Here is a 12,866-nt window from a genome sequence, read left to right on the forward strand (position 1 = left end):
ATCAGACTGAAATGTGTTGTACCTACTGAACACATACATACTCATCCTACATTTCAGTATTTCAACTTGATCATTCAGGATATCTTGATAGATGTGATAGAGAGGATTTGGGCAGATGCAGTGAAGTATTAAAACCTCATTACGCCCTATTTTCTCATATTTTTATAGTGTAGTAGCAATAAGCATAATTTTTCATTACTATTCTTTGCAATGAAATTCTTGGGTATACATATTGGTCATTATTTTAATAAAGTTAGAGAAATTAAACCTGCTGCCTAATAATGGGACATTTTTAGCCTGTTCATAATTCCAGTTTCTGGGGTTCAAAAGCACAGCAGCTGCTAGATGTTTGGCAATATAATATCATGCCTCCAAGTTCTAAGCTTAATACCTGAGGCAGAAGAAATATGAAAAGAGAAGCAAAAAAAGACTGCAGTAAGAGATATATGTAAGTTTAAGTAAGAAATGACAATTATTTTTTATGAACTGCTCTATCTGATATTTCCAGTACAGCAGCACCCATGAACTCCATCTTCATTTTGGGAGAATGTGTGTTAAAAACTGGGCAAAAAATGGCTGCAGTGTTTAGGAGTCTACAATTTCTACACAGTAAAGCTATAGTAATGTTGTGGAGAAAAGGGTATATTGCAGTTTGAAATTGTGTGATGATTAAAAGAAAAAACAGATTGAAAGAAAAAAATAAGGCTGCCATAAGCTGCTTGTTCTTATAGTTGTTTTTAAAGATAGTTTTAATATCTTGACAAAATATGTCTGTTGTCACTGTAAGAAAGTTTTATTGCCTGAAGGTTATCAATAAGTTAACTTGCAGATACCATTTTAAGTTACTAGAAACAAAACTGAGAGGCTTTTAAAAGTAAAGTTTTGATGATTTATTGCATACATTATTAAGAGCAGAATAATCTATTTTGTTTTCATGCATTTTCCAAATATGGACTTGATTATAAAGCTACAAGGATGGAATTCTGTCTGAATTTAATCTTTATTTTAATGCTGATTTTCATTTTTGAGTTGGAGGACAATTTTCTCTTGTAGAAATCAGAAATATTGTACTTTGCAAGTAATTTTTCTTTTCCTTTTTCTTTTCCTTTAAAATCTTAAAAAAAGAGGGGAAAGTGAAAACTATTGAAGTCATAGTATACTTTTATTGGAATACTGGTGTATTAGTATATGGAGCTTCCTGTTTCATCTCATTTCTTATTTTTAAAGTGTTGTGTGTTCATTATGGAATGTTTAATATTGCAGCATTTTTAGAGTCAGATACTGTCCTGAGTTTCTTCTGACTTACTGCTTTATACGCAGTAAGTGAGACTTGGCAGCATCAGGCTGCAGATGCTTTTGAAATCTTCAATTTGATATGTAAGGCAAAAGTGAGGCTTTGGTTTTTGATGGGCAGCTTTCAGTTTAGTGCTGCATTTTACTCTTTTTGGTTCACATTAATTTTTAATTACATTAGTCATTCTTTGGTATTGGATGGATCAATAGATCTGGATTCTGCCAGGATGAACTGTAAACCCTGGCTTGGAATAAACTTCTTTGTCTCCCAGGCAAGATTAAGTTTCCCTAATTGTCTGGTGCAATCTATCTCAAAGGTGGTTTCCCTTATCAGTTACCTGAGGGATTTGTTGCTATCCTGATTGTTTCAGTTCTCTTCATGGGCTGATAAGTCTGTATTTTTTTGTAACCTCATCTATGTGCAGCAGAGGTAACATGGTTAGAACTTTAACACATCAAAATAAACAGAATTTGGAAATGTTGTGTGATGTGCAAAATCTTTGGAGACAGCTAGTGCCCCAAAGTCTACTTTACACAGAAGAGATTAACACCATTATTCTATGTGTAATCTCTCCAGCAAAACACTGTCGCCTATTTCTGTCAACAAATGGTTTCTTTGCTTTGGCAGCTGAAAGAAATTTTAGTTGTGTAGGCAACAGAACATGCCTTTATAAGTTGCAGAACCCAATTTTAAAAATATTTTGGATGGTAACTGCAGTTTTGAGAAGTTAAATTATATTCATTAACTAAATATTTTTTTTTAACAAGCTAAAAAGACTTAATTATGTCTGCTGTGTGTGACACACTTGTAATCCAAAGGTTTACTATTTCACAGTACACCTTTGAAAAGGTACTTGCAGACAATTAGCTAAATAAAAGGTCTACATGCATCTTGTCCAGGTTGAAGAGCAACTTGAAGAGCACTTTTTCTTTCTGAATTAAGGTGATGATGTGTCTGTACTGACAGTCTAAAAGTCCATAAAAATGACAGGTAGCAAAGAAAAGAAGATGCAGGTGTAATATTTCTAGAAACTTCAGACCAAACACATTTCGGAAAATATGCAGGGAGAGGGGGGAAAAAGGTAGGTGCCTCAGCATTTCATGCTGTAGTAGTGCAGTATAGTGTAGTATTAGTATAGTAGTGCATTAATAGTGTAGTGCATCATGGTGTAGTGCATCACAGAAGATATATTTCAATGGAATTGAGCTATATATAACCATAGTCAACATGTGAAAGGTTTTTTTTTTATGTTAATAAATATGTCAGTGTTCTTTTTCAGATCTCTGAATTACTAGTTAATGAATTATTATATTTTTAATATAAAATTTTACTGTTTTCCTCCAAACATGGTTATTACAAAAATTAAAGCTAACAAATATCTATCTAATATGTTGGGTTGTATTTGATTTTCTGCAATTTGTTTACACAGATGAAAGAACCATGTCATTGTTCATCTCTTCTGTTAGTAGAGGGTCAGATCCTTCATGGAACTGGGAGTTGGATCCCTCCTCACTTACCTGGCAGGGTAAATTCCAGTCTCAGGGCAGAAGTGGAGGGGTGTGAGATCCCTGTAACGGGAGCTGCTTGGATCCCTCCTCGGATCAGTGGCGGGGCACGTGTGTGTCCTGTGGGCAGGGTGCGGGTGCCTCTGACATGTGGCGTGCACAGGCTGTGCAAACAGTTTCTTATCGTTTGACTGAGCACATGTGTGCTTGCTTTGTAGGACTGGCTGCAGTTTCTGCCATGTTGATGGATAGCTGTATTTTGTTTATATGTGGGAAAGGATGGCAACAAGACATGAGGCGTTAATGGAAAAAAACTGTCATGAAGCCATCATCTCGTTTCTTCTGCACATCTAAGACTGGTTGGGAACAACCTCATGAAAATGGTCTCAGCACCTGTCTTGGTGACAGTTATTCTGACCTTTCCCTGTGTTAATTTTTAGTTTACACTTGTAATTAAGAAGCACAGATCATTGAAACAAATTATTAATGTTAATCAGTAAGTCAGCATACAAGAATGCAAAGAATCAAGTCTCCCCTTATATACTAAATGAAGAAATTTCTTCCAGATTCTTGCTTTGATCATTAGACTCTTTTAAATAAGCAAACATTACTTAGTTGCTAAGCCACAGACTGAAGTTCATTAGTGTGTTATCACAAATACTGGAAAAAAAGTACTGAACCAATATAAGATAGAGGACCTGTGCGTAGGCTGGAAGTAATGCAATAAACGTGACACCCAGAACATTTTGAAAGAGGGTTCAAAGTGATTAAAAGCATTTCTATTTGCAAACCCCCACCCACTCAGCACGAAAAAGTGCCAACCCTGAGTTGATCTGGTTTTTCTGCTACTGATACCTCTTAAGGTTTTCTGGAAGTACAGCAGACCTAATAGTATTATAAACAATTTTGTGCATATTCTGTATTTTAAATGTTGATGAGGTGTATTGATGGGGGGTTGTTTTAGTCTCATGGTTATCTTTAGAATGCTTTTTAACACAGATTGAAAGCCAGAATGACTTCTTACTTAAATATCCTGTTTGGGAGCCTAACCCAAAATCCTAACAAACCAGTTTTGGATAAGTAGATATTACAGGTCATTGAACTTCACAAGAAGTTGTGGTCGTTTGGAATTGTTTTATATTCTGTGTGTTATCCTATGCAAATGAGCTAACAGTCCGTGCTTTTGCATTCTCCACAGATCTTCAGTGCAGTGAGAGAAGAAGAGGAAGGAGCAGAAGATATTTTTGAATATATTCCTCATCTTCTGCGAAAGCTCCCAACATCCGTTACAGACTGTGTATACAAAGGAGATGGTTTTTGTGTAAAACCATGTGTAACAGGTGCTTACTGTCAATATCGTGCCACTCTGCAGAGGACTGCACTCTCTAACTACATAACTGGTGCTTTACTAGAAGCAACTACATCATTAGGAGCAAGAAGTGGTCTTTTAAATATCTTTGGAGGATCAACTGGAAGAACAATGCTTAAAGGTAATGAAGTTGGTTTTTTTTTAATCTCTGTCCACTTTAAGTATAGGATAAGTTGCAAAATTATTAATACTATATGGTATTCTATAGTTTATATAGTCATCCATGAAGTTAACAGATAAAAAGGGTTTTAAGTTTTCAAATATTTTCCTTTGTGGTCACTATGTGTCATAATGAATAGCTATCTTAGTTTAATAAAGTAAAAATGCAGCTAAACTGAAAAGCATCCTATTACAAAACAAATGCCTTTTCGGGTTTTTTTTCTCATTGGAATCTTTTGTGCTTGCATCCAAATTTAATGCCTAAGTAATTGTGTTTAGGGTGTTTCTGTGTGTAATATTTGTCATTTACCAAGTGCTCCTGCTCATGGGCTGACTTGATTCAGAGCTAGAGAAAGGAGTGAAAGGTGGCTCTACTTGGTTATTATTGTTGTCATTATAATGTAATGTGTCCAGTTTTGGTAGGGTTTTCAGTTTTCTTTTGTTTGGTTTTTATTTGTTCTTGGGACACAAGTGCTTAAAAAAAATTAACAGGGACATTCCTGTGACAGCTCAGAAAGCAAGGTTAGAAGAACTGAGCCATGTGCTTCAGAGCTGAGTTCTGAAACTGAAGCAGCAGCAATAGTTAGCTCAGGCTCATCAAGCTGCTGATACAGCTACATCGTTTTATGGAGCCTGAGCTAGTGAGTGCACATGTGTGCTCTGTGTACTCCATGTTCCAGCACACTTTGCACTAGACTGGGGGTATCTTATGGCGACAGTATTACGTGGTGTGGTTGGATTCTGAGCCGAGGGATGTAAGACATTAAAAAAAAGCCAAGATTTTGAACTAATTTTGGAATTCCACTGGTAGCCTGTGTAGACAATGGGGATTGGATTTACTGTAGTGGTCTAGGCATGATTTACTGTGCTGGTCTCTGGTGAGGAAGAGGTGTGCTGCAGCTTTAGGATATTGACATTTTCTGGATGTGGAAGCTTCCTGTTAATTTATATTGTGGTGATGTATTATATCTGAGAAATGGTAAGAGTCCTCTCTAAAATCATTTATATAGTGTTACCTAGTGATGCGGCCAAGTCATTTGCATTAGCAAGGAACCCAACTGTATTCTGTATTCAGAGCTCTGGTCATCATTCATAGGTGTGTACCTTTTTAGAAATAGTCCTGTCCATACAGATTGATAAAGAGTTTATTTTCATTTGTCAGCATCATCTGTATGGCTGGATTTAACCTCAATAAGCTAACCTTATCTAAACCTGAGAAATTTTAATTCACATCAATAACTCTGTCATCAAATGTGATGGAGGATGTATCACAGGATGCAGAATGTCATGGGAACACTTCACTCAGTTGTTTGGAGGCATTGAAAAGGGAATATATTGATCCTGTGTGCTTTAATAGCTGCTGTTGTCTAACCCTGGTAGGTGGCACCCTCTTGCCACTCATTCCCCTACAATGAGATGGGAGGAGAATCAGAAGGGTAACAGTGCAACAATTCATTGAAAAATTCAGTTGAAGAGAGTTTAATAGATAAAATAAAAGCTGTGTGTGCAAGCAAAGCAAAAGAAAGAAGTAATTCAATACCTGCAGTCAGCAGGCAGGTGTTTAGCCCTTTCCATGAAAGTAGAGCTCTGTCACATATAATGACTTCTTGGGAAGACAGGCACTGTAACTGCAAATCAGTTGTCAACTAAAGAGTAAGTATTACTGCACTTCACATGATTTTCACGACAATTCTTAAAAAGCTTCCAAAGCAGAAGTAAATTTGTTTAATAGGACCAGTCTATATCATGAAGTTTTGAAAAGATCTCAAGGGCTGTTGAATTTGTGTTTGGAGAACCTTTTCTGGACTAGACAGCATTCCACACCTTTTTCTTTCAAAATGTTTGCAATTTTTGGAGACAAAGTTCAGCACTCTCTTGCACAGTGTGTTTAAAGACAAGCCCACTACTTTAATGGGGGAGTGCCTACATGAATTCAAAAGGAAGACTTCTCAAAAAATTAATGTCTTTAGTTAGGGTTTTTATATAATAGGGAATGAATATGTAATTCAGGAAATAGGGATTCTGCAAACAGCAAGTCCCTAATACTGGGACAGCCAAACCAGGATAGCCTCTTGTGTCTGTGAATGCCCAGCACCAAGCATTTTGTGAGTTCTTTGTGTTCAGTTTTTCAGGGGTTATTTAGTGACCTGAGCAATGAACCTTGCAGTCACAAGCTCCCAACTCCAGGGAATACTTTCTAAGGTTTTGCTTGGTAGCTAAGGACCTTAAATGCTCTGAGTCCCCAGGGCTAGGATGGTTTTGTGGGCAGATCAGCTAGTGTTGTTAGTTCCACAGAAGGCTTCCAAACATACCAGACCTTCTAAGCCAGAATTCCCAGTCACATGGATCTGAGACTGGGAGTTTTCAAAAAGTCATGTAGGGCCTGCTGTGTAGGAGAGTCATGTCTTGGGCCTGGAACAGGGTGCCTGCAAGCCCTGCTCTCTCAGATGGCTCACAGAGCTGTCAGACCCCCGACTGAGGGGCTGCGACTCTGGTCCTGGTAGCACAGGGACAGTCTGAGACTGGACTCCCGGGAACCACAGATGCCTGGAGTTCCCACAGCTGGTTAGTGACATTCACATCCTTGTCAGCATCTTTGTTCTTACAGAGAACATAATTTTCACATATGAACTCTGAAGACATTTAGGCTGCACTGTTTTAGTACCTCTGTATGTAACTCAGAGTTTTTGGTTAGTAAAAATTTTAAGTGTGTCTTTCAATGGGTTTTGGATTGAAGCCAGGTTTTTTTCATGTAGAAAGGAAATTCTGCTTCTTAGCCTGTTCTGTTTCTTACAAATTGATTGTTACAGAAGTTTGCTCACAGTTGTGAATGGGCCAAAACTTTAACTGGAATCATATTTGAAGGGCCAGTCATTGTCATTGTTCATATGGTGTTGACATTTTTATGCAGAAAGTGAAAAAGAATCATGTCTTTCATAAAGAAGGAACTAGTAGGAGTATGTGAAAATGTTTGTACTTTACATTTGATAGAGTTATCATTTGAAAGAAATGTACCCTCCACCCCAATTCTGTTTGTAAACTAAGATAAAGGGAAGGAAAGTGAGAAAGAGGTGCCTGAAGATGGAGCAGACTGCAAACATTTTATATCAGTATTCTTTTCACTTTAGCATCTTCTAAAATGGATGAGTCTGATGCCACTCTCTGTGGTATAAATTGGACTACATCTTCCAGAGAAAGCTTAACCAGAGTCATTAGACAGACAACAGCAGGTTTTAACCAAGAACATAAGGAAACAAATTTGTCATGAATGTGGAGGCAGACTGCATTGATCTTAAGAAAACCTGCATCATTCATCCCACAGAATTTAGTGATTACCCTTTTTTTACGATCAGACTTTGCCATCTGCAAGGCTGCACAGCAAACAGGTGCCCAAGTCACTGTGGCTTTTCTCACTGCTAATTCTTGTACCATTTGCACAAAGTGTGTTGTTACAATATTGGGAAAATTCCAGGATCCCTGAAGTTGGAGCAGTTGTCTGATAGCTGTATGTCAGAGTTGTGGGTGATAACAAGCTTGATGTGCATAGATTTAGAAAGTCCAGCATAATTTAGCTGGTGGGTTGTGTGTGTGTGTGTGTTTGTATATGTTTGGGCCCAAAGGTTAAGACCATCTAGAATGAGAGATAAAGCCAAATGAGCTGAAATTGAGACCTGAAAAGACAAAAATGTGTCTTAGGCTGACAGTCTGTGGTAAGATGTGTCAGGCAATGCACTATAGGAGAGGAAATCAGATACTGCAGACAGGTCCATCTGTATGTAGATAATGTGTCTTGAGGCAAGGGTGTGAGTCAGGAAGCAAGGATTTCATGCCTGCTGTGTTGCCTCCGGGATGTAGGTCAGGAAGAGCAGGAACAAGTGCGGGTAGTCTGGTTAGGAACAGAAAGAAGAGTGACATGGCAGGAAGCACAGATCAAGGCTGAGACATCAGAAAGGAGGAGGAAGATTGTGGAGGACAGCTGTAAGTCTAGGGACACATGGGACTGTCTGGAGCTGGCTGCAATGATTGTCCCTGCAAACTGTCAGAAGGGAAAGATTACTGAGGTCAGTCTCTGGACCTGCCATCATCTGGCCAGGCCTGGTTGCAGCCAAATTGGTCACACCAAGGGTAGTGGGAGAAGGGCTTAATGAGGATCCTTTACAACATTAATTTAAGAAAAACGTTCTTTAATCCAACATGTTTAATATATTACAGGGACAAAGATTTAAGTTCTTCCAGCTTAGCTTGTCTTGTCCTTACAGTTCTGTTTCCAGGAACAGTAAGGCATATTAGACACAAAATTAAACCAGGCAGAAGATTGAAGTTAAACAGTGTGAGTAGTCTTTTATTAAAAAGTATTGAAAGTATGATATTTAAGTATTAAAAGAATTTAAAATATTTTCATCTGTAAAATTGCACCTTTGGATATAATAGATATCATACTCCAGGTTCATGTCTGTATGGATCTGGATATCCTAACCTGTGTACAGGGCTAAGCCATTAAGCAACAGAACTGAGTTTCAGCTGATTTTATATAGATTTTGGTTCCAATAATACTGTGTGACAATTTTGTTATGCTGTTCATCCTTTAACCTGTGTATCTGAGTCTCAGCATTTAGCAATATTTTTGTTGGGAGTCTATACCTGTTACTTCCATCACACGAAAAAAAGAAGCGTTTGAATACATAAAATGAGTCTGTGTTGTTAGAGGTTTCTTGTGAGGAAGGTAATAAAGGACATGCTGGTGTCTATGAATGAAGGGCGAGAGAGCAGAAGTTTGTGCAAAGTGATGTCATTTTTATAATCAAATTTTTTGGTTTTTGATGACTACTCTTCAGAAAAAAATCAAATGGGATTCTGAATGCAGATAGTTAATCCCTGAACTGCTTATTATTGTTTGTTATTTCAAAGGTCTGAACATTTGTTTGAATGGACCTTGTAAAAGTAGTGTCCATGGGAACTTTTAAAGTGTAGAATGAAACTTTTTTGGTATGTTTATGTTAGCATGTCAATCATGAGCAGAAAACCCCAAGGACTAAAGCAACAAGATGACTCAAAAGTCATCTTTTGAAGCTTTGGTTTTAGGAAAAAAACTAGGAGAGAAAATCGAGTTATGTAGGGCAATGCTGTTCTATTTCTCTCCAAACACTTTTTTTTTTTGCTAAATTCTTAAGAAATAGTGTACAGTTTAATTAGCAGATCAAAGACATTCAGGTTTTTTTCCTTCGGGTTTTCAGATATTTGCTTTTATAACTAGTGAAAAATACTTTAGTATTGACCCTATAATGATGAGAAATGTTTAATTGATGGTTCATTTTGTATATTTGTAGTGAAATAGCATTAATAAAATTTCTATTTATAAATAAAATGAATTTTAAAGTTTTCTATTGCATCTTCATGGGCATCCTTATGTTATCATATTTAGCATGAATTTTTTTGGAAATCTAAGTGTCCTAGTTTCAAGCTGGAAGTTGGAAACAACACTAAATTGTCATTCTTCCAGTTAAGAAAGAATATGCTTGTGTTGTCAATAAAAAAATAATGGTGTGTTGGCCAGGTCCCATGGTCGTTATTCAGCAGAGATTTTTCAGACAAGACGTATATTCACCGTATAAACAAAGTGTCTCTGAGTGTACTGCTCACATTCCAGTTCTGCACAGACCTCTCTCAGACTTCCTGGGGAAATGGAGAAAGCTTTCTTGTTGCAGCATATTGCTTTTCAGTCTTGTGTACTCTAGCAAATTTCATGACTAACTTTTCAGTGATTTAGTGCTGCTGCTTGTAAAAAGTGGTGTAAACTGTGTGTAGACAAGGGTAAGGATAGAATAAGGAAAAGGAGTGATAAAAGTACCAAAGTCAGGTACTGACTATGGGGTAAAGGGTTTGGTTTCTACTTAATTTCTGAATATAGATGCAATCTGTGAGCTATGCTGTCTTTTTAATTCCCCCTATTTGTAATTTCTTCATAGTTAATCACATTTCTGGAAGCCTCAGGGAGGTTTTCCTCTACTTTGACTCTCAAACATTTTTTGGATGGTTGCCTAAGTCACAGCCCTTTTTCCCATTAAAACTAATGCTATTGCCTTTTACTAGTTATCAGCGCGGGGAGCATAATAGCTGTAAAGGTAGAGCATTTGTTAATAAAGAAACCCACATTGTGGTTTTTGTAATGCTTCAGATGAAGTTTCCTAAAACAAAGTAATTCCATTACTTTTGGCCTGTTTAAACAGCATTGATATAAATATAACTTGTACAAAAGCCTGAGTGTAGGGTAACTTATTTCTTAATATATTTAAAGACAAAAATCCAGCAGAATTAAAATCACTCTTGTTTATAACTCTGCTGTCAAAATCAAATGCTTTTAGTCTTAGCAGGATGTATGCTCATCCTTAATTTCTAAACTTCCTTCCATTTGAATCCGAGTGTTTCAGCTTTTATCTGGGGAGGTGGGAAACCTGACCTTTCAGTGAGCCAGCCAAATGCATGTCTTCTTCATGGCTTACACAAGGCATGTCAGTTATGCATTTTGCCACAGTTTGTAGCTTTAAACTGAGCAGCTGTTGCCTGACTGTTAGTTTGGACAAGTGCAGCGTAGAGACTTTTTGTGGTACTGAAAGTACCTGCTCTTCTGGCATTTTAAGAGGAATCTAAGATTCAATGGAAGGCACATTTGCTGGTAAGATTTGCTCTTCTGTGGCCAGTAGTACCGAGTTCTGATTACATACAGGAAGTTAAATCAAAGTGATAGTTTTATTTCCAGAGAAGTAAACTGGGTGACAGTTTTCTAATCATATGTTAGATCTATAATGGCTGCATTTAATAGTAGTGCTGTAAGGACACAAAACTGTTTCTAGGTGGAAAATGAAGGAAGGATTTAATATAAGCAATATGAAATAATGTCATAACTGTGTATTTTGTATTTCAGTGTATTTGAAATGGAATGCAGTATTTCAAGTAATTTAGGCAAATTGCTTTACATTTATTTGGTTCACATTGCAACTATTTCGACGTTAAATTATGTTCTGGGACATTCCTTTGTATCTTATTCTACAAAAAAAAAGTATCTGTTACAAAATTGCTGGACAAAATAGGAATTTTAGTACTTTAAGAAGTACTATAAAAAGGTAAGTATTTTTTTTCCTAAAGTATGTAAATTACTCAAATGTTACAAGTTAGTAATACGTTTTTGATTGTAAATGCATTGCTGCTTTTTTCTTTAGTGAGCTTTTCTTCCTGGATCTTCAGTATACAAAAGTTTATAACTTGCAACTAATATTTTTTTTGTGGTTGCTTAAGGGAGTTTACTCTTTTTTTTCCTTTCTGAATGTCATATATGTATAGCAGCATGTAAAAGCAATGTTTTACTCCTAACTGGTCATAAAGAAACACCTATATTTTCATGTTTTTTTTTAAAGTGGCATCTATAACTTGAATGAAGATTCATAATATTTTACTCTGTGAAAGGAATGTCTTTTATGTGCTAACTCTCCCATTTCTCTAATCTGGCTGTTAGCCAAAGGCTATGACAATCATTCACTGTTCAATGTGATAGCACCCCATTGCAATAGGAAGGTTGTCTTGGCTGTCAGCACCATTATTCTCACCTCAGTGATTTGGACAGCACAGAAAAAAAGCACCCTGATATCAAGTGTATCTGTTTTAATTGCAAAATGGTGGTGGTTTTGATGTCTCTGTTCAGTCAGTGATAACACATCTGAGATACCTACAAGTATTACAAGAAAGGGAGTGAAATTTATTTTAGTTAATTTCAGCTCAGACCCTGCCTTTTGGATGTTTTGTAATGTTTTTAGCTTTGATTTGAGGCAGAATGGTGTAAGCATTTTTCTAAAAATTAAGCTGATATGAGGATTTTTCTTAGGGCATAATTAGTTTAGCTTTCAAGAGGATTCATATTGACATTGTTTTCAAATGTTTAATATTTGCTTTTGAAATACTAGTTATGTATATAAAAGCATTGCTACATATTTTAGTAATTCTGAAATAAGTAATTTGCCAGGAAGATTTATCAAGCACAAACTGAAAATTTTTCAAAGCAACGTTTCAAAGCAACAGTAGAAGAACTAGGTTACAATATGATGCTAAAAGTACCAGTGAGTTTTTCTTGAGCTTGATTTTAAGGTCTTTGCACAACTCTACAGTAATTGTATATTTTTATCTACATTTCCCACGGACTCAGTGTGACAGATTTCATGCGCACTTTCCATTTTCCTTTTAAGTGTTGAGATCTTCTAGGAAAGGGATAGATCTGATGTTGTTGCATTAGGTCTCCTCTCTTTGCCCCTATCCACGGGCTGGAGTGGTGTCTTCTGAGAGCATTTTTTTTTTGAGGGGGGAAAAAGAATTCTCAATCTGGAAAAGCTATTGCTTCAAATGCCTTTTATTATATTAGCCTTAGAGAAGATTTGATCTGGAGTTGTTCACCTGTATTTCCTCGTTCAAATTTAAGTTTCAAAGCTTCGCCGAGAAACACAGCAAAAGGTGCTGTGGAGGGCCAGAAGTTGGACTGGATGATCCTTGTTGT

The 12,866-nt window shown here is 36.7% G+C and overlaps 1 protein-coding gene across 2 annotated transcripts in view; it reads left to right on the forward strand.

Annotated features, from left to right (window-relative positions):
- Nucleotides 1–12,866, forward strand: part of PLCE1 (phospholipase C epsilon 1) — a 139,576-nt gene that overhangs the window by 59,216 nt on the left and 67,494 nt on the right. For both annotated transcript variants that reach the window (XM_086900675.1, XM_023929631.2), the window contains one exon: nt 3,998–4,289. In XM_086900675.1, coding sequence (XP_086756801.1) covers nt 3,998–4,289 — 292 coding nt within the window. The remainder of the gene's footprint in view (nt 1–3,997; nt 4,290–12,866) is intronic.

This window comes from Cyanistes caeruleus, chromosome 8 (assembly GCF_971803275.1).
Source record: "Cyanistes caeruleus chromosome 8, bCyaCae1.hap1.1, whole genome shotgun sequence".
Taxonomy (NCBI): domain Eukaryota; kingdom Metazoa; phylum Chordata; class Aves; order Passeriformes; family Paridae; genus Cyanistes; species Cyanistes caeruleus.